The 27,186-nt window shown below is 43.6% G+C and overlaps 1 protein-coding gene across 1 annotated transcript in view; it reads right to left on the bottom strand.

The window, feature by feature from the left end:
* FYN (FYN proto-oncogene, Src family tyrosine kinase) overlaps positions 1-27,186 on the bottom strand; it is a 140,021-nt gene that overhangs the window by 36,975 nt on the left and 75,860 nt on the right. Inside the window, exons 3-5 of the mRNA XM_054062538.1 lie at positions 20,077-20,210; positions 2,364-2,621; positions 786-882 (exon numbers count right to left, since the gene is read on the bottom strand). Coding sequence (XP_053918513.1) covers positions 786-882; positions 2,364-2,610 — 344 coding nt within the window. The 5' untranslated portion in view covers positions 2,611-2,621; positions 20,077-20,210. The remainder of the gene's footprint in view (positions 1-785; positions 883-2,363; positions 2,622-20,076; positions 20,211-27,186) is intronic.

The following is a 27,186-nucleotide window of genomic DNA, read 5'->3' on the forward strand; positions in this document are numbered from 1 at the left end:
AGGATTTTTTCCAGCTGCTAATTTAGAAGCAGAGAGGTTTTGAAACTGCTGCTCCTTCTACAAGACGTAACTGAAGTTTCTGTGCTTTCATCTACATCAAAGATCTTCAGCTTCACAGCTTCATGAAATATTCCACAGAATTACCTGATTTTTCCTTTTCTTTACTCTAATGCATATTAAGCCAACCCCAACCCTCGAGTTGTTCTATTAAAATTACCAGGAGTTGCATCAGGGATGTATTTGCTTCCCTGTCACACAGCGTAAGAAAAAAAAGATGAGAGCAATATCAAAAAGTCCCTAGAAAGTTACCGACTGGGTTGCTAACCCATTTTTATGTGACAGCAATACTGAGCATAACATGGAGCCTTCAACTTTATATTCTTAGCCAAGAATTGCAAGATGTTCAGATATAGGTCAGTAGCACAGTAAGTTTTAGAAGTTATTTTTAAATTGTTAAGGGATTTTTTTTTCTATGGGCAGTTAATAAAATTAATTTTAAGTTGATGATTTCCAAGATGGAAGTGTGGTTTTCGTGCCAAATGCCATCGCCCAATGGTGCTTTCTCACTTAATGGAACTTCCGAGCTGCATGGGGTTGAAGGTTTTCAATAACAAAGCACTTTGCAAACCCCACAAAATGCAAAGACAAGTAAGCACTGAGTAACCCCCCTACACATCTTGAATATCCAACATTAGATGTCACCAATAACATAAGCAGACAAATATAACTGTCAATACTGTAAGTTTAAAAATATTAAAAAGCATCTTCCCAAGCCCAAAACTTACGAGCTGTTGAGTATTTGAAATTTTTCTCCTTTGTGAAAACTCAAGTCATCTTCTGTTCTTGCTTCATAGTCATATAGTGCCACAAAAAGAGTTACACCTAAAGAAGACGACACGTGAGTTATACTCCATCACAAAAAGCAGGAGGGAAAGGAGCTTCAGGAGATCAGGTGGCTGAACCATGTAAACTATTCTGGTTGCTGAGGAGCAAAATAAACCGAAGTGTCCACCTTTTGGTAGGTAGGTAATCCCTGTGCTTTTTATGAAGCCAGGGCAGATGTAAAAATGGACTTTAACTGCTTCAACATTTGTACTGTCTGAGGGCTGCCTATTTCTATCTGAGGGCCTTGTTTGTTGTGATGGCAATGAATAGGGGGGTGGAAGCGCAGTGGTGAGCGCTCCCCTCCCACTTGCCTGGCTGAGCTCAGGGTTCTGAGCTGGGGAGGGGGTGTGGAGCAGCAGGTGCCGCCCCCTCCCCTCCACCCCCACCTGACTGCCCTGGCCGTACCCTCATGAAGGAAGAAAAAAACCCTCTGAAGGAGCTTCTGCACACACGTGGCAAGACCACTCCTCATATGCTGATGGGGCACAGACTGGCCGTATAAAAGAACTTGCAAGGAGCCACGTGGTGTGCGTGTCCATGACTCCAATCAGACCAGCCTGGACCATGCATCCTGGAAAAAGCTGCTGCTGGAGCTGCTGCCAGAAAGACCGACCATGTGTTCCTGAGGACCTGTGGCTACCAATTGCAGTGGTGACTCCTTCCTTTTCCCTTCTCTCTCTCCTTTTCCACCCCCCTCTCTCTCTCTCTCATTTATCCTACTGTGTTTTCTTGACTGGTATCGGTGTGTGTTGGATCAAACCCGAGTGACCTTGGCTGTGATCAGGGCTCAGATTGCAATCTGACAAGACTGCAATCTGTTTTCTGCAACTTATGGCAGTTATGCAGTTGTACCTCCATAACTCAGCTGCGCAACCCAAGTTTTTTGGTCTGTTTATTTTGGTTGAAACCAGACTAAATTTTGCTTTTGTCTTCACCCTGGGAGTGACCTTGTCAGCCTCCACGTTGCCTCACGGATAATCGAACCACCTTCTTTCAACTCTGCAGTTTGAAAAAAGGCCCCGAACACGAGTGTGTAGCTCGTGGATTGGGGCATGACAGCACACCACCTCCTTCACTCTGTAAACTCATCGGTGCTCTTGGTTTGGTACCACACACAAATGTTGGATCCTAGGTGGGCAAAGGGAACGTGAAGAAAGGGTTTAGACACCACCACACAAAGTATTTCCTGTTAACCTACTTGAGGTGGCTCAGACCACTCTTTTCATTCCCTGGCAGAGGGATGAGGTAGGCAGTCAGCCAAACGGGGCACAGATACATAATTTCTCAAAGCCCGAATGTGTCAGCACCTGCAAGTTGAGGAAAGGAAGGGCTGAAAGCCCTGCTCCACCCCTACTTCAATTCTTTGCACTATTTCATGAAATAACTCTTCCCCAAAGCAGCACGAGACAGTTGTGCCCCTGCTGTAGTCATGTGACAGATACTCACTCAGAGCACTGAAAGCAGACTTTAGAACTCACCTGTTCCTCCTCTTGTACGCAGTGTCCCTGTATGAGAGGAGGAATTGACTCCACCAAACACAGTCAGTCCTTGGCCTCCTGTGGCGTGGAAGTTGTTGTAGTTTGGAATTGAAGTCACACCAAAGCTAGGATAGTGCTGCGGAGTGGGATCTGTCCCATAGCGGTAGCCTGAGCTTTGAGTTAAGCTGCCATCCCTCTCATCAGTCAGTTTTGTTGCTTCTTTATCCTTACATTGCACACAGCCCATTATCTAAAATCCTAGGAGATGAAGGAAAGGACAGGCATTCGTATGTGTTGATGCTCACCAGATCTCTCCCAAACCCACAGATGATGAGGACCAAATTAAATTCACCACTCAAAAGTGAAGTACTTTGAAAAAAAACAACAAACCCACAGCAGTTTGAATACAAACAGCAACATGTTGGGAAAATCTGACATGGAATCTTCCCTCGCAGTGGTTTCCCATTGGAGCCTGGGTCCTGCCTGCTCTTATGTGAGTGGCAGCTCTCTGCCCAGCCCTGGCCAGGCAATTGTTTGCATGGAGGTAGTGAAAGGTTGAAACCCCTCTTGTTCTCCCTTTGCCAGGAGAGCACGACTGGTAGGCGAAGGACAAAAAAATACAGCTAGAGGTGTTGAAGTCTGTCCCTCAAAACACAGAACAAGGCATTTAGCTCATAGCTCATGTTTGACCTTGCCTACTACACAAAAGCTGACTTTGCCTAAAGGCAATAAAACTTCTTCCACTGCTGGAATCCTGCTTGGCAGGCAGAAAAGCAGACACAAGGAGCCAATAGCACAGCATGGGAAAGTAGGAGGGAGCTCATCCGAGAGCACAACGAAACAAAAGGAAGTGCCCTTTTCTGCACTACTGAAGTATAAAACCCACCAGTAGCAGCTGGTGGGGCAGCCAAAGGTGTACAGGAGTTAAGAGACTAGAGAAAGTCATGGAGGAATTAGCAACATTAAATACAGTGTCTCAAATTCCAGATCCTCGACAGGAGGAAGCTGAGAGGGTACAGCTTGGAAAAGGTTGCTCTAAGGTTTGTAGTTCTTGTAACTTCTGTTCAGCATCCTCATGGGTACGACTGGGGCCTGGGTTAATCTCTCTTAATTTTAGGTGCCTACCTCTCTCTATGTGGAGGGAGACAGAGGGTCATTCACCACATCTTAAAAGCAGCCCTCAGATCAGCCCTGCTTGCCATCTGTGAGCTCTAACACAATCCATGTGTTGTGTCACCAAACTCTCTCTTATTGACTCCAGCTGAATCTAGACACAAAACTCAAGTTTCCAAAGCTGGGTGTCATGAATCTAGGGAACTCGATACTTTTCCGGACGCACCCTTCGTCTGAACCAGTACAGTGAATCTTGCATGCAAAAAATCATAGAATCACCGGCTGGAAAAGACCTTTGAGATCATCGAGTCCAACTGTACTATACACTACTAAACCATATCCCTGAGCATCTCATCTGCCCGTCTTTTAAATACCTCCAGGGATGGGGACTCAACAACTCCCTGGGAAGCCTCTACCAGCGCCTGAGAACCTTTTGTGAAGAAATGTTTCCTAATACCTAATCTGAATCTCCCCTGGTGCAACTTGAGGCCATTCCCTCTTGTCTTATCGCTTGTCACTTGGGAGAAGAAGATACTGTAAACACTGAGGCTGCAAGAATAGTAGTGACAATAGAAAAAGCTTTAAAAAATTAGACTTACAGACTTACATACTTTGTTCAGAATAGATAAATAGACAAGGAGAAAGTGTAGAAAGAATAGAAATAATAATAAAAAAAAGATACAGCAAAATCCATCCCACTTCTTCCCCTCCCCCCATTTCTTTTCACATTTCAGCCAATATCCGTCACTTAGGGTAAATAGAAAGCCTATTCTTTTTCAAATATCCTCATTCTTCTGTAGCTGCTAGGCTGGTATCTTGTATGCCTCACTCCAACAGCAATACAGGAAATTGCTTTTGACAAAGCCATAGGATTCAGAAAAAGATGCTAATGCTTGAAAAATTATGCAGTAGCTCCCTGCTCCCTGTGACAGTCCATGATCTGCATATCTGCTTCTTAGCTGGAGAAGTGGGTCTGCGTGAACACCACCAGGTTCAACAAAGCCAAGTACAAGGTCCTACACCTGGGTCAGGGCAATCCCCAATTTCAATACAGGATGGGGAATGATGTGATTGAGAGCAGTCCTGAGGAGAAGAAGTTGGAGGTGCTGGTTGATGAGAAGCTCAACGTGAGACGGCAATGTGCGCTTGCAGCCCAGAAGGCCAACTGTATCCTGGGCTGCATCAAAAGAAGCGTGGCCAGCAGGCCGAGGGAGGTGATTCTGCCCCTCTATTCCTCTCTTGTGAGACCTCATCTGGAATATTGTGTCCAGTTCTGGAATCCTCAATATAAGAAGGATATGGAGCTGTTGGAATGGGTCCAGAGGAGGGCTACAAAGATGGTCAGAGGGCCAGAGTACCTCCCATACGAGGACAGGCTGAGAGAGTTGGGCTTGTTCAGCCTGGAGAAGAGAAGGCTCAGAGGAGACCTTATAGCAACCTTCCAGTACCTGAAGGGGCTACAGGGAAGCTGCAGAGGGACTGTTTACAAAGGCTTGGAGTGGCAGGACTAGGGGTTATGGGTATAAACTGGAGAGGGGCAGACTTAGACTAGACATAAGGAAGAATTTCTTCACAATGAGAGTGGTGAGGCACTGGCACAGGTTGCCCAGGGAAGCTGTGGCTGCCCCATCCCTGGAGGCGTCCAAGGCCAGGTTGAATGGGCAGCCTGATCTAGTGGGAGGTGTCCCTGCCCATGGCACCGGGGTTAGAACTATATGATCTTGAAGGTCCCTTCCAACCCAAACTATTCTATGATTCATCAATGTAACCTACCTAATTAAAAATCCCCTTCTGTAGAAGGGTATTTTCTACAATTTGGAGGCGCTTCCAGTTATTCTGCCTATTCAGAAAACCAGCCCCCTTTTAAATCTCTTTCCCTGCGCCACGTTGCCTGCAGTTCACACAGGTCACTGTCTCTTGCTCTTAGCTTAACTTAACTTAAAGGTGCTCTTTTCCCATTTCTCCATTTCCTTCAAGACGCCCCGTCCACTCAGTAGAGTTTCATTACTAGAACTTTTAAGACTCTTTAAACATAAGGGAAGAAATGAACAGAAACATGAACTCCTCACCCTCAATTTGCCGCAATGGGCAGCATGAGCTGGTGTCTCTCAAGAAACTAAAGCGACAACCGGTTGAGGGAAGGGAGTTGCGGAAGCCAGCAGCCTGAAGGCTGCAAAACTCACTGCTGCTGCTGTGCCAGCCTCCAGCCTTGGTCCTCCGCAACAGCTGAGTTGGTGCTGGAGGTGTAGAAATCATGTTGAGGTTCGAGTTTGCCAACCTCCTGGACTAGCAGTGGCTCCAGCTGAGCCTGCAGGGACTTCAGATCTACTGCGAAAAATTGCTTGCACAGATATCTCTGCTGTTTTCACAACAGCAGGAAGATCTGGCCCTGGAGCCCCCTCTGCTTGGAGATGTCACTCAGAGGTGAGGATTTTCTGGCTCTTCTCAGAGCCAAGAAGCCCCACAGGACAAGCCAGGGAGTGAAGCAGGACCACAGGGCACGCACGGGGTGGGTTCACTGCTCACAGTATAGGCAGAGTCCAGGGGGCTTCGAGTGGGAGGAATGAGTCCAAGACTCATGCTGGAATACACATTTATTCACTTAAAAAAAGTTAAGTGATATGCGGGCTTTACTCTTTAAAGAAGAATCTCAGCAGCCTTTTTGTTGGCTTGCAACCTTACTTCCTTGTGAAACTCTATTGCATTCTCCCTTTCCTCTCCCAGTTCTCTTTCTCCTCTTATTTTTTCCTATGTGTTTTCAAAGGAAAAAAGTAGAAAAGAAAGTGAAGGAATGAAAGGAAAAAAAGATGGGAAACATGAAATCTGGGGGAGCAGTGAGGGAAAGGAGGTTTCTCTTTGCTCATTCACAAGTGTTCAGTTGAGCAGGGAAAAAAAGATCCATTGACATCTGGGAAGAATTCATATATCAAGTTTCAAGTGCTGACAAGACAGTCTTGCATGCTTCAGTTACAATCAGTTGATGAGGAAAAAGTAAAAACTACAAATCAGCCACAAAAATAAAATTGTTCCAAGTATTAATTCTGAAAAATAGTCAATAAACCAGGAGATGGTATTCATACGTACAGGTAGTTACAGAAAAATAATGGTTTGGAGTTTCCTTTTTACTAGGAATGATATGAATAGAAAAACAGCGACCTATCAATTTCTTGATTTTTGTTTGGGTTTTGTTCCCTTTATCATTTTGGAGGCAAGGACACAGCACAGGGAAGGAGAATTTGGTGCAAACTGAATGGCTGAAAAAAAAGGGCTTTTTCTTTCCCTTGCCCTTTCCCACTTTGTCCCAGTGTTCAGACAATTCAAGTAGAAAGACTGCTACATTGTAACTTCTTGCAAAATGTGTCACAGCCATCCTTTCCAGCCAAGTCCCTGCTGAAAGAAACCAGCATTGCGGGGAGTTGCCTAATGTGAGAGAATACATAGAATCATATAATCATAATAGTTTGGGCTGGAAGGGACCTTAAAGATCATCCAGTTCTAAGGCCCCTGCCATGGGTTGGGACATCCTGCCAGATCAGGCTGCCCAAGGCCCCATCCAGCCTGGCCTTGAACACCTCCAGGGATGGGACATCCACAGCCTCCCTGGGCAACCTGTGCCAGTGCCTCACCACTCTCATCGTGAAGAAATTCCTCCTTACGTCCAGTTTAAATCTGCCCCTCTTCAGTTTTCACTCATTGCCCCTAGTCTTGTCACTCCAAGCCTTTGTAAACAGTCCCTCTGCAGCTTTCCTGCAGCCCCTTCAGGTACTGGAAGGTCGCTATAAGGTTTCCTCGGAGCCTTCTCTTCTCCAACTCTCTCAGCCTGTCCTCGTATGGGAGGTGCTCCAGCCCTCTGATCATCCCTGTAGCCCTCCTCTGGATTGGTTCCAACAGCTCCATATCCTTCTTATGTTGAGGATTCCAGAACTGGACACAATACTCCAGACGAAGTCTCACAAGAAAGGACTAGAGGAGCAGAGTCACCTCTCTCCACCTTCTGGCCACGCTTCTTTTGATGCAGCCCAGGATACAGTTGGCCTTCTGGGCTGTGAGCGCACATTGCCGTCCCATGTTGAGCTTCTCATCAACCAGCACCTCCAAGTCCTTCTCCGCAGGGCTGCTCTCAATCACATCATCCCCCATCCTGTATTGAAACCGCGAAACATGGATGCACGTACATTCTGAAAGTGATTTCAGCTCACTTGGGGGTTTCAGAGACAGTAAACATAACCTCCATTCAGTGTTGGCCTTTGTGTCAATGAAGGGATTCCAAAACCTGATCCCCTTCAGTATCACAGAGCAGGCTTTTAATATCTGAAAGTCTCCTCTCCCCCCATGTCAGTGTTTGGAGCTGTGGAAGGCTGGAGTTACTCAGCCAGCTCTGAGATCACCAAACAAATCTGGATTTGTTTTACACCAAATTCTCTAGAGACAAGTGCACAACATCGTTCATCGAACTTGCTGCACAACTTACAGTAAAGGAACAAGATTTTCTTCCACGTTCATTAGGAAAGGCAGTGTTTCTCAGATGTGTGTGTTATGGCCTTATCATAATTTGACTTGGAATTGTTAAAAAGTAAGTAACAAGCCTAATTAAAACGAACTTTTCTAATGCAAGCAGGTTGAATTTTTTTATTTTAAAGTTGTGCTTTTATGGGCAATATGGAACATATTTACATGTTGTTTGAGACTCCCTTAGAGACAAATGAGAATGATCATTGTGTTCTTTGTCTCCTTTGTAGTCATTCTATTTCTTGGACTCTAACACTTACATTGCAAGCAATCCAACATCAGCCTTATCAGAAGAGTAGTTTCCTCCCACATAGTAGAAATATTATTTGACCAAGATATAAAATTAATTCCATCATTATTAATTCTTTATAGTCATAGCACAGAAATTACTTCTAAGTTAGAAACAGATGAGGGCTAAGGAGATGTTATTAACACTGCTATTATTATCAGAAATCACCCTCCTTCAGTTTTCTGTTGGTTCCTGATACAAAATGGAAGCCAAGACTGAAACACGCGCCAAAGCCAGACATCCACTGCAGTAACAGAACCAAAGCAGTCCTCTGTTAGCTGATCAAAGCCTAGGAAAGGTTCAGGCGTAGCAGGCAAAGCCAATTTTTCACACTTCTATTTTCAAAGTAAAAGCTCCAACACGTGATATTTGAAAAGAAAAATTATCACTAAGCCTCTGCTTAGTCTAGCTTCTATAGCTGTGCCACCAGAAAAAGGTGGCAGAGTGGTGTCAATTCACTTCTTCAGAGCATCAGAAGTTTTTCCATAAGATTTTGCAACTCGTAGCTGAATCTCCAAATTATGGTTCCTCTTCAGAACCTGCTTTTTTGAGTGTTGTTGGAGAAATCAGGTCCATAAAATGCTTGAGAGATGGGTACAGGGAAAGGCAGGGGGACAGAGGCATCTGTCTATTCTGCACCCTCCTATCATGCCAGGGCCTCTGTCCTCCAACCCCTTGCTTAAAAAAGGAGAACACCACTGGAGAGGGTTCCAACCTGCTGCAGAGATGTGGAGCTGGTTCAGGACTAGCAGGTCACATTCTCCTTCCTTTTGGTTTTCTCTGCAATTAAATTTGATGGTATAGGTTTAGGAGGACTTCTTTCAGTGAAAGACATGAAAAGGGAAGGCTGTGGGTGACTGCTAACTGTCAACTGTCTTTTTCTGACCAGATCTCACAGATCTTGTCTGGAAAGCACCAGCAGGAAAGCTGAGTTAAGAAACAGTTATGTTAAAAGGGAATCAGAAGAACAAAATCTTTGGCTTTGATTCAGTCTCTGTGGTGAACATGCTTGTTAATCAAACCACGGGTTTCACGACGCGTGGCTGTGAAAAATATATTCTCTAAGCGATATCTCTTGGTGTTTTATGTTTTACTGAAAGCTGCACAGAAATATCAGTCTGTGACATCAAATAGGCCAAATTTCATGAGCTACTGTAGGATGTAATATTCAAAATGCCACACTCTGAGTTACTGTGAAGATGCAAGAAGGACAGAAAATGCTTTCCAAGAATAAGAACTTGAAGAATTTTAAAATGAGGCTGGTTTTCTGTGGAATGCCTCCTGATGGCTGGAGAGGGAGAATAATCAAGGCAGAAATTTACCCTAAAGGTGAAATGTCTTACTTTCCATGCCACCATTAGCAGCTCCTTAGAGAGAAACTGATGGTACCTATTCTGAAACACAAGCCTGAGACACATTAGAAAATCCAGTTTTCAGGACAGCCTTGCTCACTCTGACTATTACAAGTTATTAGGAAGGCATTCCGGTCTGGACAACAAATAGGCACTTAAAACTAGTCCCATGTAGGTCAGGAATTCTCCTGCTGCCTGCCTGTTCTTTAACTTTTATGCCGATGGGAGCATTTTGGATTTTGAGAATTCATTCTGTATCAGTTTCAAGCCAAATCAAATTAAACAGATGGACTAAAATAGCAACACTTGTCACATTATTTTTGTTTATACTTATTAATTAACTCTGGGACCTTTTAGAGGGCTGCCTTCATTCCAGCTTAACCAATGATTCCACAACTTTTAGGAATCATAAAGCAGGTGAGAAAGATAAAACAAATGCTTTAAAATAATTAGGACTGTTGGGCATTATTCATTATTTCTCAGGCTCATGGGCTGTGGGTTACTACAGACATTTATACTAATAGAAAGTATAGGAAGAATAGAATTTACCGCAATATGATCAGTCTACAAGGGCATGTAGAGACAGGATGAAGGGGAATGGCTTTAAATTGGAAATGGGAAGAATTAGATTAGACATCAGGAAGAAGTTCTTCATGATGAGGGCGGTGAGGCACTGGCACAGGTTGCCCAAGGAAGCTGTGGTTGCCCCATCCCTGGAGGTGTTCAAGGCCAGGCTGGATGGGGCCCTGAGCAGCCTGGTCAGTGAGAAGTGTCCCCGCCCATGGCAGGAGGCTGGAACTAGATGATCTTGAAGGTCCCTTCCAACCAAAACCACTCTATGATTCTATGAGATCTGGTCTATGCATAAAAGAGCCTGGAAACTGGGAATTTTTGAGGAATGCCTGGAAACCTACATGTGCACCACATGCTGTATTAAAAAACATAAATCTGAGAAGATACACTGCTAACACTGGATGTCCTGTGATTACTAAAGATGCGCAATAAATCTCAAATACACAATATGGTATTCCTGAACAAAAGGGCAGAAACACCAGGGCAAAACTTCAAGTGAAGGATCAGGATGTATCAAGATCAATGACCGCATTGAAATAGTGTTGTCACGAGAAAAACAGTACTGAAAAATGCTTGGGTGGCATTCATTTGATTTTTGAAGAGAGTCTTTTAATGCTTTCCCCCTGGACTCTGCTTTAGTGAGATGAGCAGCAAAATCTGAGCGATTTAATTGCTTGTTTGTCTTCAGCAGCCAGAAGTCAAATGCCTAGTCACAATGGACATCCGTGGCCAGAGGAGTAAGAAGAGCAGTCTTACATGAACGCCTCCTGCTGCCATACCGCTCTAGCTCAAAGCAATTGTCTCTGACACTGCTGGAGCACTCTTATTATTGTTTCTCGTCAGCGTAAAGTTGCTTTGGAAGTCTTCTACAACGTCAGAAGGGATTCAGGAAAATAAGCAGCTCCTGCTGCCATGAGAAGAGCAGAGCTTGGAACATGGCAGTTCTAAGCCATGTTTGGCCCTACTGTTCCTCTCCATTTACTGAGTGACTGGGGCCCTGTAAACAATAGCTTCCTGACACTATAGACAATATTTAAGACATGCCTGCAAAGTATAGTGGATGCCCCCTCCCTGGAGGTGTTCAAGGCCAGGCTGGATGGGGCCTTTGGCAGCCTGATCTAGTGGGATGTCCCTGCCCATGGCAGGGGGTTGGAACTAGATGATCGTTAAGGTCTCTTCCAACCCAAACTCTTCTATGACTCTATAGCACTGTGATTGCCTTCTGTCTTTTCCTCCTTTAGAATCTGAACTAAGATTTTAATCAGTTCTTTCATCAGTTATGAAAGAGGAAGATTTGGGCTTCTTCTTGCCCATTTAATCTCAGCCAGCCTCAGAGGTCAGGACCAGAGAAGAGGACATCCATGTTGAATGATTTCATTGAACTACACAACCAGACCCTTGGTTTCTGCCAGAGAGTGTTCATGGGGGAGGGCAGGTGGCCACAGAATGGCAGGTATGAAGAGCAACGAATGCCTTGACAAACACATCTATCATCCTGTTGGTGAGGTACAGTCCCTCTCCAGCTAGAGATTTATTACTACCCAGGCAAGCTATTTATTATCTCTTTATCTGTACAATCTATTTATTACAAGTAAGAGAGGAAAAAAGGAAGTCGGTGGTCCAGGTGGGCATGAGGAACAATAACTGTGTCCACGTGTAGTGCTTGTTTGAGGGACAGTTGTGGCAGTGGGACTGGCCAGTAGCTAGGGGTCACTTGGCGAGGCCACAAGAAGATGGCATTAGCACAATGCAGCTGTTTGAACAGCTGTAACTAAAAGCTCCTCAATGCAATTGGTGAAAGAAGGAGACAAAGCCTCCAAGCTGCCCACAAAAGGATGTTGCCGTCCTCTATGTTTTTTGCAGCTTCTTGGCCAGCCCAGTCTGTGAATGTCATGGTCTCACATATTTAAAAAAACCAGTAAATTATTTTCCACTCTTTGTGATGGCCCCTTCCAGCAAAACCAAAGCAGAAGAGAACAGAAGTTGGTTAAAGCAGAGTTTCAGCCTGCAGTCTCTTAAAGTAACAGTAACAGAGTTACACCTTGTACTGTCTCAGGCTTTTATTGCTTTAAGAAAAGCAATTCCTAGAAAAGTGCAGCACAGGAAGATCAGTTCTGAGGAGACATTTGCTTTTCCTATCGACATCATTCAGAGAAATGGAGCCCCTCTGCTATGAGGACAGGCTGAGGTTGTTCAGCCTGGAGAAGAGAAGGCTCCAAGGAGATCTTAGAGCGACCTTCCAGTACTTGAAGGGGCCGCAGGAAAGCTGGGGAGGGACTTCTTATAAGGGCATGGAGTGATAGGATGAGGGGAATAGCTTTAAATAGGAGAGGGGCAAATTTAGACTAGACATAAGGAGGAAATTCTTCACGATGAGGGTCGTGAGGCACTGGCACAGGTTGCCCAGGGAAGCTGTGGATGCCCCATCCCTGGAGGTGCTCAAGGTCAGGCTAGATGGGGCTGGTCTGGTGGGAGATGTCCCTGCCCATGGCAGGGGGCCAGAACTGGATGGGCTTTAAGGTTCTTTCCAACCCAAACCATTCTCTGATTCTATGATTTGTAATCCAAAAGAAAGAAGTTTACTCATACCTAACTTGAGAAGGAAGGCCTGCAGATTTTACATTCATACACCGAAGAGCAAGTCAGACTCAGACCTTCACTTCCCTCCTTCCTTCCTTCCTTCCTTCCTTCCTTCCTTCCTTCCTTCCTTCCTTCCTTCCTTCCTTCCTTCCTTCCTTCCTTCCTCCCTCCCTCCCTCCCTCCCTCCCTCCCTCCCTTCCTTCCTTCCTTCCTTCCTTCCTTCCTTCCTTCCTTCCTTCCTTCCTTCCTTCCTTCCTTCCTTCCTTCCTTCCTTCCTTCCTTCCTTCCTTCCTTCCTTCCTTCCTTCCCTTCCTAAGGATGGGTCCATCATTGGTTCTGAGTAACACACGAGACCCCATGTAAATTCAGCAGAGTGATTTCAAGCCATATTGCTTCTTCCTTAGGCTGCTTGTGGTAGCTCTGTTCACTCACAGAGAGAGGTAGATGGATGGTCTGCATAAGCATTTTAAGGTAATGTGCCTAAATTTTCAGGTGCCTTTTAAGTATACAAATTAGAAAACCTATATCAAGAGAACAACTGCTGCAAATGCCAGAATCATTTTGTCTTCAAAAGAGAAGTGAAACAGTGTCTCTCCACTGATTTCCTTTTTCTTTTCTCCCCATTAAGAGAACAGAAAGATGATTGCAGGTTCATTCATGCTGTTCTGATGTTTTTTCTTTCAATTCTTATTTTTAGAATCTACCTGGGATCAATGGGTGTTCGCCTGATCTGCAGGATGGGAGCAGCATGGAGCAGAATGCAAAATGTGAATTAGGATGGGCAGAGAAGGAAGAGGGGAAAGGGAATGGTATAGAAGTTCTGTTTATCTACTTCTTTGGAATATGTGAGAGGCATAGACAAATATTTTCTCTCAAAAAACCCCATTGTTCCCTCCCTACTCCCGTTTCCCTGTATACAAACAAAACTAACCTCTTCTCCGCCTTGTCTGATTACTGGTTTGTGACTGAAGAACTTGGAGGATGCGACAGCAAGGAAATGAGAACGAGGCGAGTCTCAAATCAGGAGGTGATTTACTTTGAGACCATTCCAGATGCCGTTCCCTCCTGAAAGGGCTCTTGTTTCAACTAGGTTGCTTCTGCTAATATTATTGAAATGTTATTTAAATTCCTTATTTGTCCAGTTACACTGGGGGAAAAATAGTCTCCTTCCTAGATATGAACAAAAATTTGCCTGTGACCAGATCACAAAGAAATCCCCAGTCTTCTCACCGGGTGAAGCAGGTGGCTTCAGCTACAGCAGCAGAGATACAGAGAGGTAGAGACCCTAGACAAGGTGGCAACCACATGGTGACAAAGGCCAATGAGAAACCAGAGTGATGAAGGTACATCAGTAATGGGAAAACATGAAAACTCTGCCTACACTCACACACACACAAGAAGTGCTACCAGTGAGATCTGTTTTCTCAAACCCAGCTGTAGCCATTGTGGTTGCAGTGCACAACAGCTTCTTTCTGTGTGAAAGCTTGGGTGAGTGTACCAGGTCTGGGCGGGGTTAAGTTTCTTCATTGTAGCCTGAACCCTTCTGTGCTTTAGATTTGTGACCAAACCAGTGTTGATAACATACCCATGTTTTAGCTAATGCTGAACAGCGCTTGCACAGCATCAAGACCTTTCTTACTCTGCCCTGCAGCGAGTAGGCTGGGGGGTGGGGGTGGGTGGGGACACAGCTGGGACAGCTGGCCTCAACTGAGCAAAGGAATATTCCATACCTTATGACACTGTGCTCAGCAATAAAGGCATGGGGGCATTTTTTTGGAAGTAGCTTTTGCTCAGTCTGCTGGTGGGAGGCATTGAATGACCGCCTTTGCATCACTTGTTTCTTTTTATTTCATTCACTTATTACAACATTTTTATCTCAACCCATGAGTTCTCTTGCTTTTGTTCTTCTGATTCTCTCCCTCATTCTACTGGGGGGCAGTGAATAAGCAACTTGGTGAAGGCTTAACTTCTGGCTGGGGTCAACCCATCACAGTGAGTACTATGTAAGTGATGTTCTTGGTGTGAAAAAAACCTTCAGAAGCACATAGGTTAAGCCATGCTAACCAGACAAACAAGAATTGATAAACTGCCTGCAGATGAATTTGTGAGGATTACAAAGATGATACATTACCATCAAGTCCATTTTTAGCAGAGATTTTGAAATGTGGAAAACAACAGACTGTGGGATGCTGAGATGGTAGCAAAAAACACCCTGGGCAGCAGGACATGAAAACAGACAAGTTCTAACTTGCATTCTCTCTCACGGAAGCATGGCAGCATTGATGTATACAGTCCTCTGCTGTCCAACCATGAGGCCACTAACATCATCGCTTCTCAACTCTGTTTTGCCAAGTACCCCACAAACTTCAGCTCCCCATATTTTACAACCCTGTCCCACTGCAAGCTGCATCTGTACCAGCACTGATGTCTTCTAGGAAGTCTATGGTCAATCTCTGCTTTCTTTTAACCGCAAACAGTCCTCAGTGTGAAAAAGCCAGGAAATGCCCCTAGAAACAGAGATAACCTACACACACCTGGATGGGGCAATTGGCAGAGCAGGAGATGAATAACAGGAGGGGAATCAAGACAGAATCCACAAGAACGAGAGGAATAAGAGAAGCCACTGTCCCCTTCTCTGGCTTCTCCTGAGGATCACTGATCCACAGCAAGTCCCTCTGCTTTCAAAGGCAAATCAATACTGCTGAGCTCAGAGCGGTCCCTGCAGTATCACAAAGCTCAATGAGGCTGCCTACATTCCACTGCTACCTCAAGGAACTCTATGAAAGTAGAATAGAAATGGGTACACATGGACCTATACCCTAAAAAGCCTGCTTCTCTCTGTCTCTCTCTGTCTTTCTTTCTGTTTCCCTCTCCCTCTGTCTCTTGCAAAGACACCGTCATTCACAATACCAGCAGCAGCAACAGAGGAACACAAAACACCAATGGCTTCTGTCCTCCATGTATTATATTCTTTGTCTTTGTATCCATATATATGGTTGTAGGACTGACGAGTTTTCATTTTTGGTGATTAACCCCATAGCCTGCCCTGTCTCTTATGTGGCTGCACTGACTGAAGCAGAACATGACAGCCCAGAGGAGAATAAGCCAACGAGAAAAAAGGAAGAATATCACATGTGCTTCAGAAGATAGGAGCTGGAATTTAAAAAAGAAGTGATGGTGGGGAAAATCATGAGGGAAGGTCCCTCCTATTAGCCAGAGAGGATGGAACTTAAAAAGGGATCAGGTACCTGCTAAGAGCCATGACAGACTCTGCTGGGTTAGTGAGCATGTTCCAAAGGAAGGCAGCAAAGAGCTAGAGAGCCCTTCCACATTGATCAAAACACACAAGTATCATTAAGCATATGGAAGATCTATTATATTTTTATGCTTTATGTCCACGTCTGAGAGAAAGCAGAAGACAGAATTTGACTTCATCGTGAATCTGAGGAATTCTGCTTAGGGAATGATCTGCAAGGGCTGCTCATGTGTGGTGAGTCTAAGCTACAGGTCTATAACCTGTCCTTTTGCTTAAAGCTAGTGCAGTCTCCTCAGTGCAGCTTTAGGAGGTTCTACTTTAATTCTTCATGGCTTAAGCAGAAAGTCACATTGAAATAATGGACAAAATGGAAGCTGTGGATATTTAAGCTAGGTGTCAGGGAAGAAAATCCTTTCTGTTGGCAAGGACAGGAAACCAACCTGGAACAGACTGGCTAAGGCAATGTGAAGGCTGGACAAGTACCTGCCAAGCATGGTGCTGCCTTTGGTGAGGAGGATGGGCAAGTCTCTTTCTGTTTAATTTTCTGTTACTCAATAAGTGGCAAAAACAGCACACGCAAATGCTTTTTAATAGCCCTTCCCCTCAAGCTAGAGGAAGTGCAATTTCTTTATTTCTCTTGCTCCCTCTTTCATTCTTTCTCAAGATTCATACGCTCAGGAGTAGAAACTGTACTTTAAATCTGGGCTGTGAATGAAGGTACATTTGCAGGGCTCTAAAAACACACCTGAAAATCCTGTTAGTCACACAGAATGGAGTGTGGATGTTTGCCCAGGTGGACATCTGCTCAATCTAGCATGCAGGATTATCTACAACAGTATTCCTTGACCTGTGATCCAGGGAGCATTGGAAACCATAAATCATCAAGTGGTCCATAAGCCCATAGTACATGCATGACCAAGCAAATACACACGCACAGGGCACTGTGCCAGCATTTTGCTGGTGGTGCCTGAGCTCCCTCTCACACTGCCTGCATGCCCTCCTCCATTTGTCTGGTTCTCTGAGCGTGAGCAGCTGAAAAGCACGGACCCAAAATGCTTCTGAGGATGCCTTCAACCATCCTCATCATCAGGCTGAAAGGCTGAAAAGCGTAGAGTGTGAGGAAGAGGTAGACAATAGAGGTTTCTGTGTTTCTTTGCATTTAAGACACAAAAGGGAAGTGTAGGACAGGATGATAATTTTGAGAACACAGCCAGGTTTTCATCAGAGGTGATTGTTTTGTATTACACCTCGTGGGCTACACAACTGTTGACAATTCTAGAGATTTGGACCTCCTCTCTAGCCTTCCTCCCTGTTTCCTAGCACAGAAAGACAAAAACCTGAAGACTGTCCAAGATAACAACTAGGTGAACACCACAGGGAATAGATGTTAGATTTACGGATTACGTTGGAAAGAGCAAGTGACCCACTGATAGGGAATAAAAGCATGCTCTGTAAGTCAGGCTGGCTAGGCGAGTCTGATTAAATAAGCAACTGAAAGCCCACTCGGCACAAAAAACATGATATCAAACACAACATTAACCAAAGTAGAGGTTTTGATGACCTTATTGAGCTGCCTACATGCTAATTACAGGCACGGATAAACCCTCTGCCTGCAGAGTAGCAATGCAGAATAATACTCCTGAAAACTAATAACCAGATTTAGATTATTAGAATATTAAAGGAAATAGCTGTAACCAATTTAAGAAGTGCAAATGGAAGAGGGAAATTGCCAGGCCCTGTATGTCACAAACATGCCTGTCTGAGTGACTGACAACTTGGCAGTAGGTAATCTTGGATATTTATTTATCAAGGTACATCTAAGGTAGGTTACTAGTTGGTAACTGTTACAGACCATTGGAATCACTGTAAAGCACAGGCTGATCATCTTTTTCGAAACCTCTATACAAGAGGTATAAAAAAAACCCCTCATGTTGTCTCAGGGCCTTTCAATCCTAACAAGTTATGCCAGAGACCTTATGTCACTAGAACTAAAACGCGACTATACTTTCCAAAATGCTACAAATGACAAGTTACTAACCCCTAATTTAGAGGAGAGATGAGGCTTCCTAACCGTGTGAACTAAAGCACTCGCCAACTAGCTAAATGAGTCATACACATCCTGTATAGGCCCTGCAGCATCAAAGGGAATGGAGAACTCGGGAGTAGTTCACAGTACGATCACCACGACATGAAGAACTTCTGGGGCGGTACACTCCACCGCACATAGCTAAACCCCACAGCGGTCACCCTCCCACACTGTGCACAGCAAGACCTGTGGATTGGCTCCCTGCCCAGCCAGGGGCAGCTGCCAGCAGGAGCTGCCATGTCAGCACAGGCACAACTTGCTGCTGGTTGTATGATGTAGCTACACCTGAACTGCCTGTGAGTCACATGCAGTTTAACAGAGGAGCCAGACAATGCCTGCTCTAGGTCTTGTCCCAGAAGGAAGGCAATCACAAACTGGTTATTCAGACTGAAAGAGACGGACATTTTCTGTGTGAATAATTAACAGTGTCTGTGATCAAATCCAGACGAGTAAAACTTTACGCAGTATATGAACATACCTTCTTCACAGAGACATAATTAAAATCACAGTGCATGCTTTCTGAGAAGCAATTTCACATAGTGAATGCGAGTCAAATCAGGCTCAAGACAGAACACATGGAAAGTTGCCGACATCTGCAAAAGGTTTAAGACATTTCCTAAACGCCTATGATGCTACAACCACAAAAGAACACTGGGCTAGATAAAAATAACAGACAACAAAACCCCCTAGCAGCTGGGTTTACCAGGGAAGTGAAAAAAAAATAATAAAACGTTATATACAAACCCAACACATGACAAGAGGAATGGAAAATGATCATAATGAGTATAGAAGCTAAAATAAAGATTATGTAGAGGAAGCAAGAAGATACTATGAAAAATTAAGGCAGATAGAACTAGATGTAGATCTTCTTATTTTTCTAAACAGATTATGAAAGAGGAATCCTGAGCAATGAAAGCAGTAGAATCGTTCATAACAATATGGCAGCAGAAGTTATTAAATAAATATTTCTAATTAGCACACAGGTAAAAGGCCAGACAAACAGTTCATGACGATGATGATGAAATAACTTCCAACCACAGCAACCCCCGGAGAGAGGATGTTAAGCAGCAGATACATGATTCTAGGTATTTCAGATTAGTTGCTAGAACTAAACCTGTCTCATGTTTTAGAGAGCCAGTGTTGGAGCTGCTGCTGCACTTAAAGCTTTTCTGGGCGCCTGGGAAAGGATCGGGGCAGAAGGAAGGCTCATGTTGGGCCACTGTTTAAGAAGGGTAAAAAGTAATGACAGGCCAGTTGACTGAGTTCCCAGTATTTTGCACAGGACAGAACAACCAACGTAGCATTCAATTCATATTTTTTTTAAAAAGCATTATAATTAAATTAAATCAACTTGGCTTTAAAGAAAACAGATCCTGTCAAACTGATCTGATGTCATTTTTTTCAAGAATTACAAGTTCACTTGATGAAGGCGGTGTCGTTGACATCATTACGAGTCTAAGTCATTTGACTTGTTCTGTAGAACACCTTTATGAAGAAGCTGAATGCTTTGAAGCTTGTATGGAGTGTCTCCATTTGTACGTGGAGAGCAGGACTCCATAGGTGGAGAGCATTGTATGAGGTCAGGCAAAAATCTCAAACACATTTTACACTTAAGTCATTTCTGAGTCTACAATCATATGAAATGTGTTAAAACGTTGATAAATGGAGGAAAACAAAGTATAACTGTGAGTGAGAAACTATTAACAAACAGATGGGTTCCTGTTGGGTTCCCACAGGTATTAATGATCATTCCTTCACTATTTAATAGCCTTATCAGTGACCTGGAAAGTTAAGTCATTACACTTAGATATGAGACAGCAAAACCCAAACAATGGAAGGACAAGCCTGACACAGAGCAACTGGGGTCTGTAGAAAGATGGAAGAAACCAGTTTAGGTGTTAATATGGCCAAGCGTAGAATCATCTTACTAGAATAAGAATACAGGCCATACTTACAGGATTAGAGGGAGAGAGAGGACTCTATCCTCCGAAGCAGAGACTGAATATGAGACCAGGGTCCAGGGAGGCAATCAGCTTGACATGAATTCCCCACGCAAGGCTGTGGCCAAAAGGGCTAATGCGAGTCTCAGCTGTACAAACAAATGAAAATCAAAAGATGAGTAGGTAGGTTACAGTGATGCTGTATTTGGCTCTTGTTCCTCTGCTCCGTGAATAATGTATCAGGTTCTGCTGCTTCATTTTTCAAACAAAGTGTTGGAAAACTGGAAGAGTGTTCAGGGGAGAGAGATTAAAGAACTGAAAACACTGTGTAGGAGAAGGCTTCGTTATAAACAAAAAGCTTAAAAGGTAATTGTGTTGTTTGGTTCCCAGTATAGGAGTATTCATAGGGGGAATAAATTTGCCAACAGCAGGTTCTAATCTAGCAAAGGTGGAACACAGATTGGAACTAGAAATGAATCCAACTCAGATTTGGCAATTTTGTTTTGCTTTTTCAGCAATGATCTGTTTTGGGCAATTAACCAGTAATTAACTCTTTATACCACAGGTTGTGATGCACTGTCTGTCTCCGCAAAGTTGTGAAAATAACTGCATGATTTAAAAAGGATGCACACTCATGCAGCTCGGGTTATGAGGTACTAAGCAGGAGCTCCTGCAGGTGAGAACCACTGCCTGCGTAAAGCTGTATGTCAGGTGAGCAGTCACAGCATCAGACAGTGCTTTGTGGTTCCATTGAGAAACATTTGCTCCCCTCTCAGTGTAGTAATCTTGGCAGCCTTCTTTTCATGGCCTGCAAAATATCTTCTGGGGAAATCCTAACCTTCTGGGGCTGAGGTGCATCCATATATCTAAGTATGGATGACATCCAACTGTCTGTTGCAGGATCCCCACGCAGCTATCTCTGAATTCCCAGCATCTGGCTCCACTTCATCTATTGCCTGCTACTGGAATCTTGTCCCAAGGATCTGCCTGGGATCTTATTCCAGGATCTCCCAGCCACAGAGAGTGACCTCAGAGAATTACGCTGAGGGAAGGAGTCCTCCACACCTCTCAGATATTTCCTCTCCCAGCTTCACCTTTTTTGGATGAACTGATGGACTAGACACCTTCTCCAGGGAAACAAGCTAGTGTTTCTGCTGAGTGGATGTGAGCACTGGTCCCACAGGCACCTCCAAGTTCACATGCGACATCCACACGTCTTCTTCTTCCCCTTCATCCCACCAAGGGTGCTGCCAAGAAAGCTTTTGTCTCTGTGTCCCAAGGATGGGGTCTGGCAGGTGGGCTTCTAAGGATGACGTACTCACTGGGGGCTCTGGCTACTGAATTTTCTTCATCCCACAGCCTGCCAATATTTAAATTCAGTGGGTTTTAAGCATGCAGCACGAGCTCTTGTCAGGGCTGTCTGCCTTAACCTGGGCCTTTGGCCAAAGGATTGATCTCATCAATAAGCAGGAGTGGGGAAAGCTGGGGAGCGTTTGATTCATGCCATTCACTGGCATCAGCTCATTTCAAGCTTCTGGAATGAACCCACTTATGACTAAGTGCTGCAGTGTAAATTCTGCAAATAAAACAGATAAAATAACCTCAATTCCTTGAGCCCAGCATTAGTTCACGTATGCCACTCCAGAGATTTAGAAGACATTATTTCATACAAGCATTTAATTATATTTAATTATCATTCTACAGATATTTTTATGTTCAACAAGTGGGAAAAAAATGTGTTTTTCAAACTTTCATTCACTTTCAGTAAGTGATGCCCACTAAAACACAGTGTACATAGCACAGTAAAATCTCAGTGCTATGTTACAAATGTAAAAGAAACATCCCATCTTAAGCAAACTGTTGTAGTACAAAACTTATGCAGAATGAACTAAAGCAAGAAAGCTTGTGAAAATTTTAGGGAGGAAAGATCTGTTTAAGTGTGGTGTGTGTACACACATATGTGCACGTGCATGCACCCCACCACCACCCCCTGGTCTCTGCTATAACTGGTATTCCCATCAACAGATCTCAAGACTCAAAACTGTGATTAGGAACTTTGTAGTCACTAAAAGAACAAAAGTTTTGGGAAAGCTGATGAAGAGCAAGATTTCAGAGCTACGAATATAAGATAAATCAGAGCCTGCTGGAATCACGTGTTTGTATATCTTAATACTTTCTGTCCTCCTGGGCGCATTTTTCTCCCTCTTCCTCTGGCATAACCCTAACTACATCCTAATTCTGTTAAACACGTGTGCAACTGTGGTTTTAAGTCTCGGAAAGGCTTGTTTATGTCAAAAGGTGCACCATTACAAAGATCACACAGGCTAGACTCTACCATTTATTTTTACAGATGAAGTAACTGTGTTAATCTTCCTAAACATAAATGCATAGAAAGTACATAGAAGCAAACAGCTTTAACATATGGATTTAAAAAACCTTTTCAAAACATTAAGAAATAGGTCAGATGTGAGGCTTGTCCTTTTACCCTATACACACAGAAAAATAATTAAATGGGAGAAAATGAGACTAACCACCCCATTTGCCTTTGTAAGTCCCCCAGACCAGACGCAGAAATGCTATGGAAGTTAATGCAATGAACCCCAGAAGTGTCACTTTCACAAATCTCAGGAGGCATCATTGACCGGAGATTGGCTGCAGTTTCTGCCCCAATTCCAGCTTAATGTATTCCAGTTTGATCCTCAAGCGACAGTGCTGCTGGAGAACACGTTAAGAAACAAATGCAGGCAATTGCTTTGACATAATTCTTTTGGACGCAGGCAGATCGAATGTGCTGATGTCAACAGACACCAGAAAGGAGTTTTACCCAATCTCCTTTTCTCACTGAAGAAAACAATGAGGGAAAACAAAACACAACACAACCCAAAACCTTGCCAAACACATGCTCACCTCTCAGCAGTAAAACTTGGGACATCCTGTCCAAGTGAGGGAGAACCAAGACAAACACTTCAAAAGTATCATTTGGATGTGTACGCAACATTCCATTTACAGCTTAAATTTACATGACCTGTACATGTAATTGGCTCTTTGCACATTAAACACACGTGAAACATCTGTTCCATAGAGGATATTAATCTAAAGCCTCAGAAACAGTGTAATTCAGTCCATTAAGGCACATTTAAGACTTACTAACATAGTTCCCTCACCTTAAAGAGGTGCTCTTCTTCCCTTTCTCCCATTCTTCTAAAATTTCAGGGACTGCATAGACCTGCTTTCAAAATGATTGCCAGGATGAAACCTTCCTGTCTTGCCACTCACTCAAATGCTCAAGCTTTAGCAACTTTGGGGCTATATAGTTTGATGTCAGAGAACATTGACGCAACACTGATTTCTCTGCACAGGATTTGTACAAGTTGAAGCTGGGGATATATTTTCCAAGGGAAAGACAAATTATGGTAGGAAAACAGACCAAGGAGTCACAATGGCTATCTTGAGAATAAAATATTAAGCTGAAGATTTTCTTCTTTACCTGTCGATATTGCTCCTGAAATAAATTCTGTATAAAAGTAAAAGAGAAAACCCACACACATCAGTGGTGCAGTTTTTCAGAACTCATTAAGGAAAATACTTCAACTTCATACAATGGAAACAGAAAAGAAAAAGAGATCCCAAACTCATTTCCTCCTCCCACTTTTACCTCCTTTCCTAAGAAAGGCTTCTATCTCTGCTCCGCACAATTCTCCTTTTCTTCCATTCCTCCTGCTTCCCATGAATCCATTGTCTATAATGGTGTCACGCAAAAAAACAGATGAGGTCCTCAAGGCTTCCCATTTCTGTGTGCTTAGACTGCTTCCCAGAACAGAAAGTTTTGTGAAGAAATGGATTCTCACTTGCCTTTCCTGTGGCTGCTTGTGTGGGTCACTCTACCACAACAAAAGTCTGCACGTGCTATCTGACCATGATAAAGAGACATAAAGATGCGTTACAGCCTCTGGAACCACTTGATATAAAATATCAACCCAGCCCTATATAAAGAAAAAACAGACTTCAGCCCTTCTTTATCTACCTCCCTTTACGTGACCTGCTCTCAAAATGTGGCCACAAAGTGTAGTCCACAGTTTGACCGATCATCAGAGGCTGCAGGACCATTTCATCTATGTTGGGACCTGCATAAATGTTGTGATGTTCAGGGAATAAGGGTTTTAAGACCACCAATCATGAGGAATTTCCAAATACTTTAGCCCCTGGAGCATGCGGTATCTGGCTTCTTGCATAATTTCCAGAAAGAAAACTTTGGAATCACTGCTCTGAGACATCAGAAATCAAAGGCTGATAAAAAATATGACTGAATGTCCTAAGGAATTAATTGAATTTCTCATGCTGTTGTGTTATATTTTTGAAAGCATTTGTCAAAATGAAGAAGTATGGTTGAAACATTTTTCTAATACTGAGAATAAGGCTTTAACTAACATAAAAGTTTACTGTCTACCTTGACTCCTGTAAGGATGTTGACGTGGTCCCATACAACATCTTTGTCTCTCAACTGGAAAAATATGGATTTGATGGATGGACTATTCAACGTATAAGGAATTAGCTGGATGGTGACATCCAAAGAGTTGCAGTCAATGGCTCAATGTCCAAATGGAGATCAGCAACAAGTGGTGTCCCTCAAGGATCTGTATTGGAACTGACACTGTCCAATATCCTTATTAATGACATAGACAATGGGATTGAGTGCACCCTCAGCAAGTTTGCAGACGACATGAAGCTGAGTGGTGCAGCTGTCACACTTGATGGATGGCATGCCATCCAGAGGGACTTTCAGAGGCTTGAGAAGTGGGCCTAAGTGAAACTCACAAGGTCGAACAAGGCCAAGTGCAAGGTCCTGCTCCTGGATTGGGGCAATCATCAATATCTGTACAGACTGGCAGATAAAGAGATTGCGAACAGCCCTGTACAGAAGGACTTGGGGACAATGGTTGATGAAAAACTGGATATGAGCCAGCAATGTACACTTGCAGCCCAGAAAGCCAATCATATCCTGGGCTGCATAAAAAGAAGCATGACCAGCAGGTTGAGGGACACAATTCTGCTCCTCTACACCATTCATGTAAGACCCCACCTGGTATACTGCATCCAGTTCTGGGGTCCCCAGTAAAAGATCTTAGATCTGCTAGAGCAGGTCCAGAAGAAGGGCCATGAAATGATCAGAGGGATAGAATACTTCCGGTATGAGAACAGGCTGACAGCTGAGGTTGTTCAGCCTGAAGAAGAAAAGGCTTCCAGGGAGACCTTATTTCAGTACTGGAAGGATACTTCAATACTATAATATGGTCGGGAAAGAGACTTTTTACTAGGGCTTGTAGTGCTAGGGCAAGCGGCAACAGTTTTAAACTGAAAGAGGGTGGAATTTGAACAGACCTAGGAAGCATTTTTTATGATGAGAATAGGTTGTCCAGAGAAGTTGCAGATGCCCCATCATCGTAAATGTTTAATGTCAGGTTGGATGGGGCTTTGGGTAGCCTGGTCTAGCAGATGTCCCGTTCCAGGGCACGGGTGATGGATGATCTTTAGAGGTCCTTCAAACCCAAACCGTTCTGTGATTGACTATTCTGTTACTAAATTGGATTACCACCTCCAAGGCTGCTATCACAGAGTAGGGACAGTGCCATTAGCACAGCTGAGACTTATATAGTGCTGTAAGACAACTTGTAGAATAGGGTTACAAGCCAGTTTTACTCTAGACAGAGATAAACAGAGCACCTACGCTCTAAGATTAAGACACATGAAAAAAAAAGGATAAAACACCCATGCGATTTTGTCTAAATGCATAGATGATACAGAAGAAAAAGCAAGAAACAAACACATCCACATCTTTATGCTATTTGTATGAAGAGTCAAGTTTATTATTTCTTCTGTACTGCAAAGCTAGAGTTGTTATGACAATCACAGCAGTTATTATGTTGTTCACACTTATTATCTTTTCAGAGCATGAGAGATCCAATCATCTGCAGGTTTTGAACACTTCTCTCTAAACAGGCTTGTCTAATGTGACTCCAGTTTTCAGTGATAGTAGGTTATCAGTTGTTTGGCTGCTGCAGGCAGTTACAATATTTTTACAACAGGAAATGTGTCTTCCATACGTAAGAAGATTACACTTACAAGAAATAATGCAGGAAAGGAAAGTGATCTAATTTCTATTCAGCTTCCTTCCTTCTGCAGTGTGCTGCATTGAGATGTTTGTTCCAAAGCACAGATATTAGTTCAAGGCCAAGATTTTATTTACCCTGATCCTACAAAACAAGCCTGCAGCTAAAGGGCAACTCAAGCACCTCAAGCTCTTGGGCTGCATTTACTTTCACGTAAGTGATTTAGGTTAGTGGGCTTAAGTTTTCTCTTTTCAAGGTTACTGAGACTGTCTTATCCGTGGCTGGGAATTTTTGTGTCAATGCCAGAGTTTTAAAACTCCTGTGAATCAAGAACACTTCTTGAAGATGAAAACAGTACCTCAAGCAGGAAGCGTCTTTGAAGGGTCCTTGTTGTGGCCCTGAAACTCAGTATTGCAGACTGTGAGAAAATGGCCATTGTGTTGCATTTAGGGAGACAGCAGAACACCTTAATCCTTGATTGTTACCCAGCTACCACTGCTGAACAAAAAAACCTGACTGTTATGTTTCACTTCTCTGCTTTTGCAAAATCAGTATTTAATTTAGGAAGTCTGAAGTGGCTTTTTAAGAGGAAACTTTCAAGCATTCTCTTATCCTATTTATTACTGACTGACACTCCATGCATATAATAAATTATAAATGACCGCATGCATCTGTCACCTGTCTGCAAGCTAAAAGCTGGCGAGAGACTCTATACCGCTACAGGGCCAAATCCGCACCAGGTAGGTTGCTGAATTTGGGGCGCTTTGAGCATCAGCAGATTTGCAAGCTGACCAGCCAGCGCTGACTGTTCATTGCCAAAGCTCTTGGGAAGGAATAAACAAATGGGTCAGGAAAGGACAGTACTCTGAACTGGATTGCATAGCTGAAGAAATAACAGCCAGGATTCATTCGTTCTCTATTTTCCATGCTGTTCTAACATGGAAGATAGAGAACTATCAAAAATCACTAAACCATTAATACCCTCCCTGCTATATCCTGCATTTTTGGTGAGATAACA

This window comes from Cuculus canorus, chromosome 3 (assembly GCF_017976375.1).
Source record: "Cuculus canorus isolate bCucCan1 chromosome 3, bCucCan1.pri, whole genome shotgun sequence".
Classification (NCBI taxonomy): domain Eukaryota; kingdom Metazoa; phylum Chordata; class Aves; order Cuculiformes; family Cuculidae; genus Cuculus; species Cuculus canorus.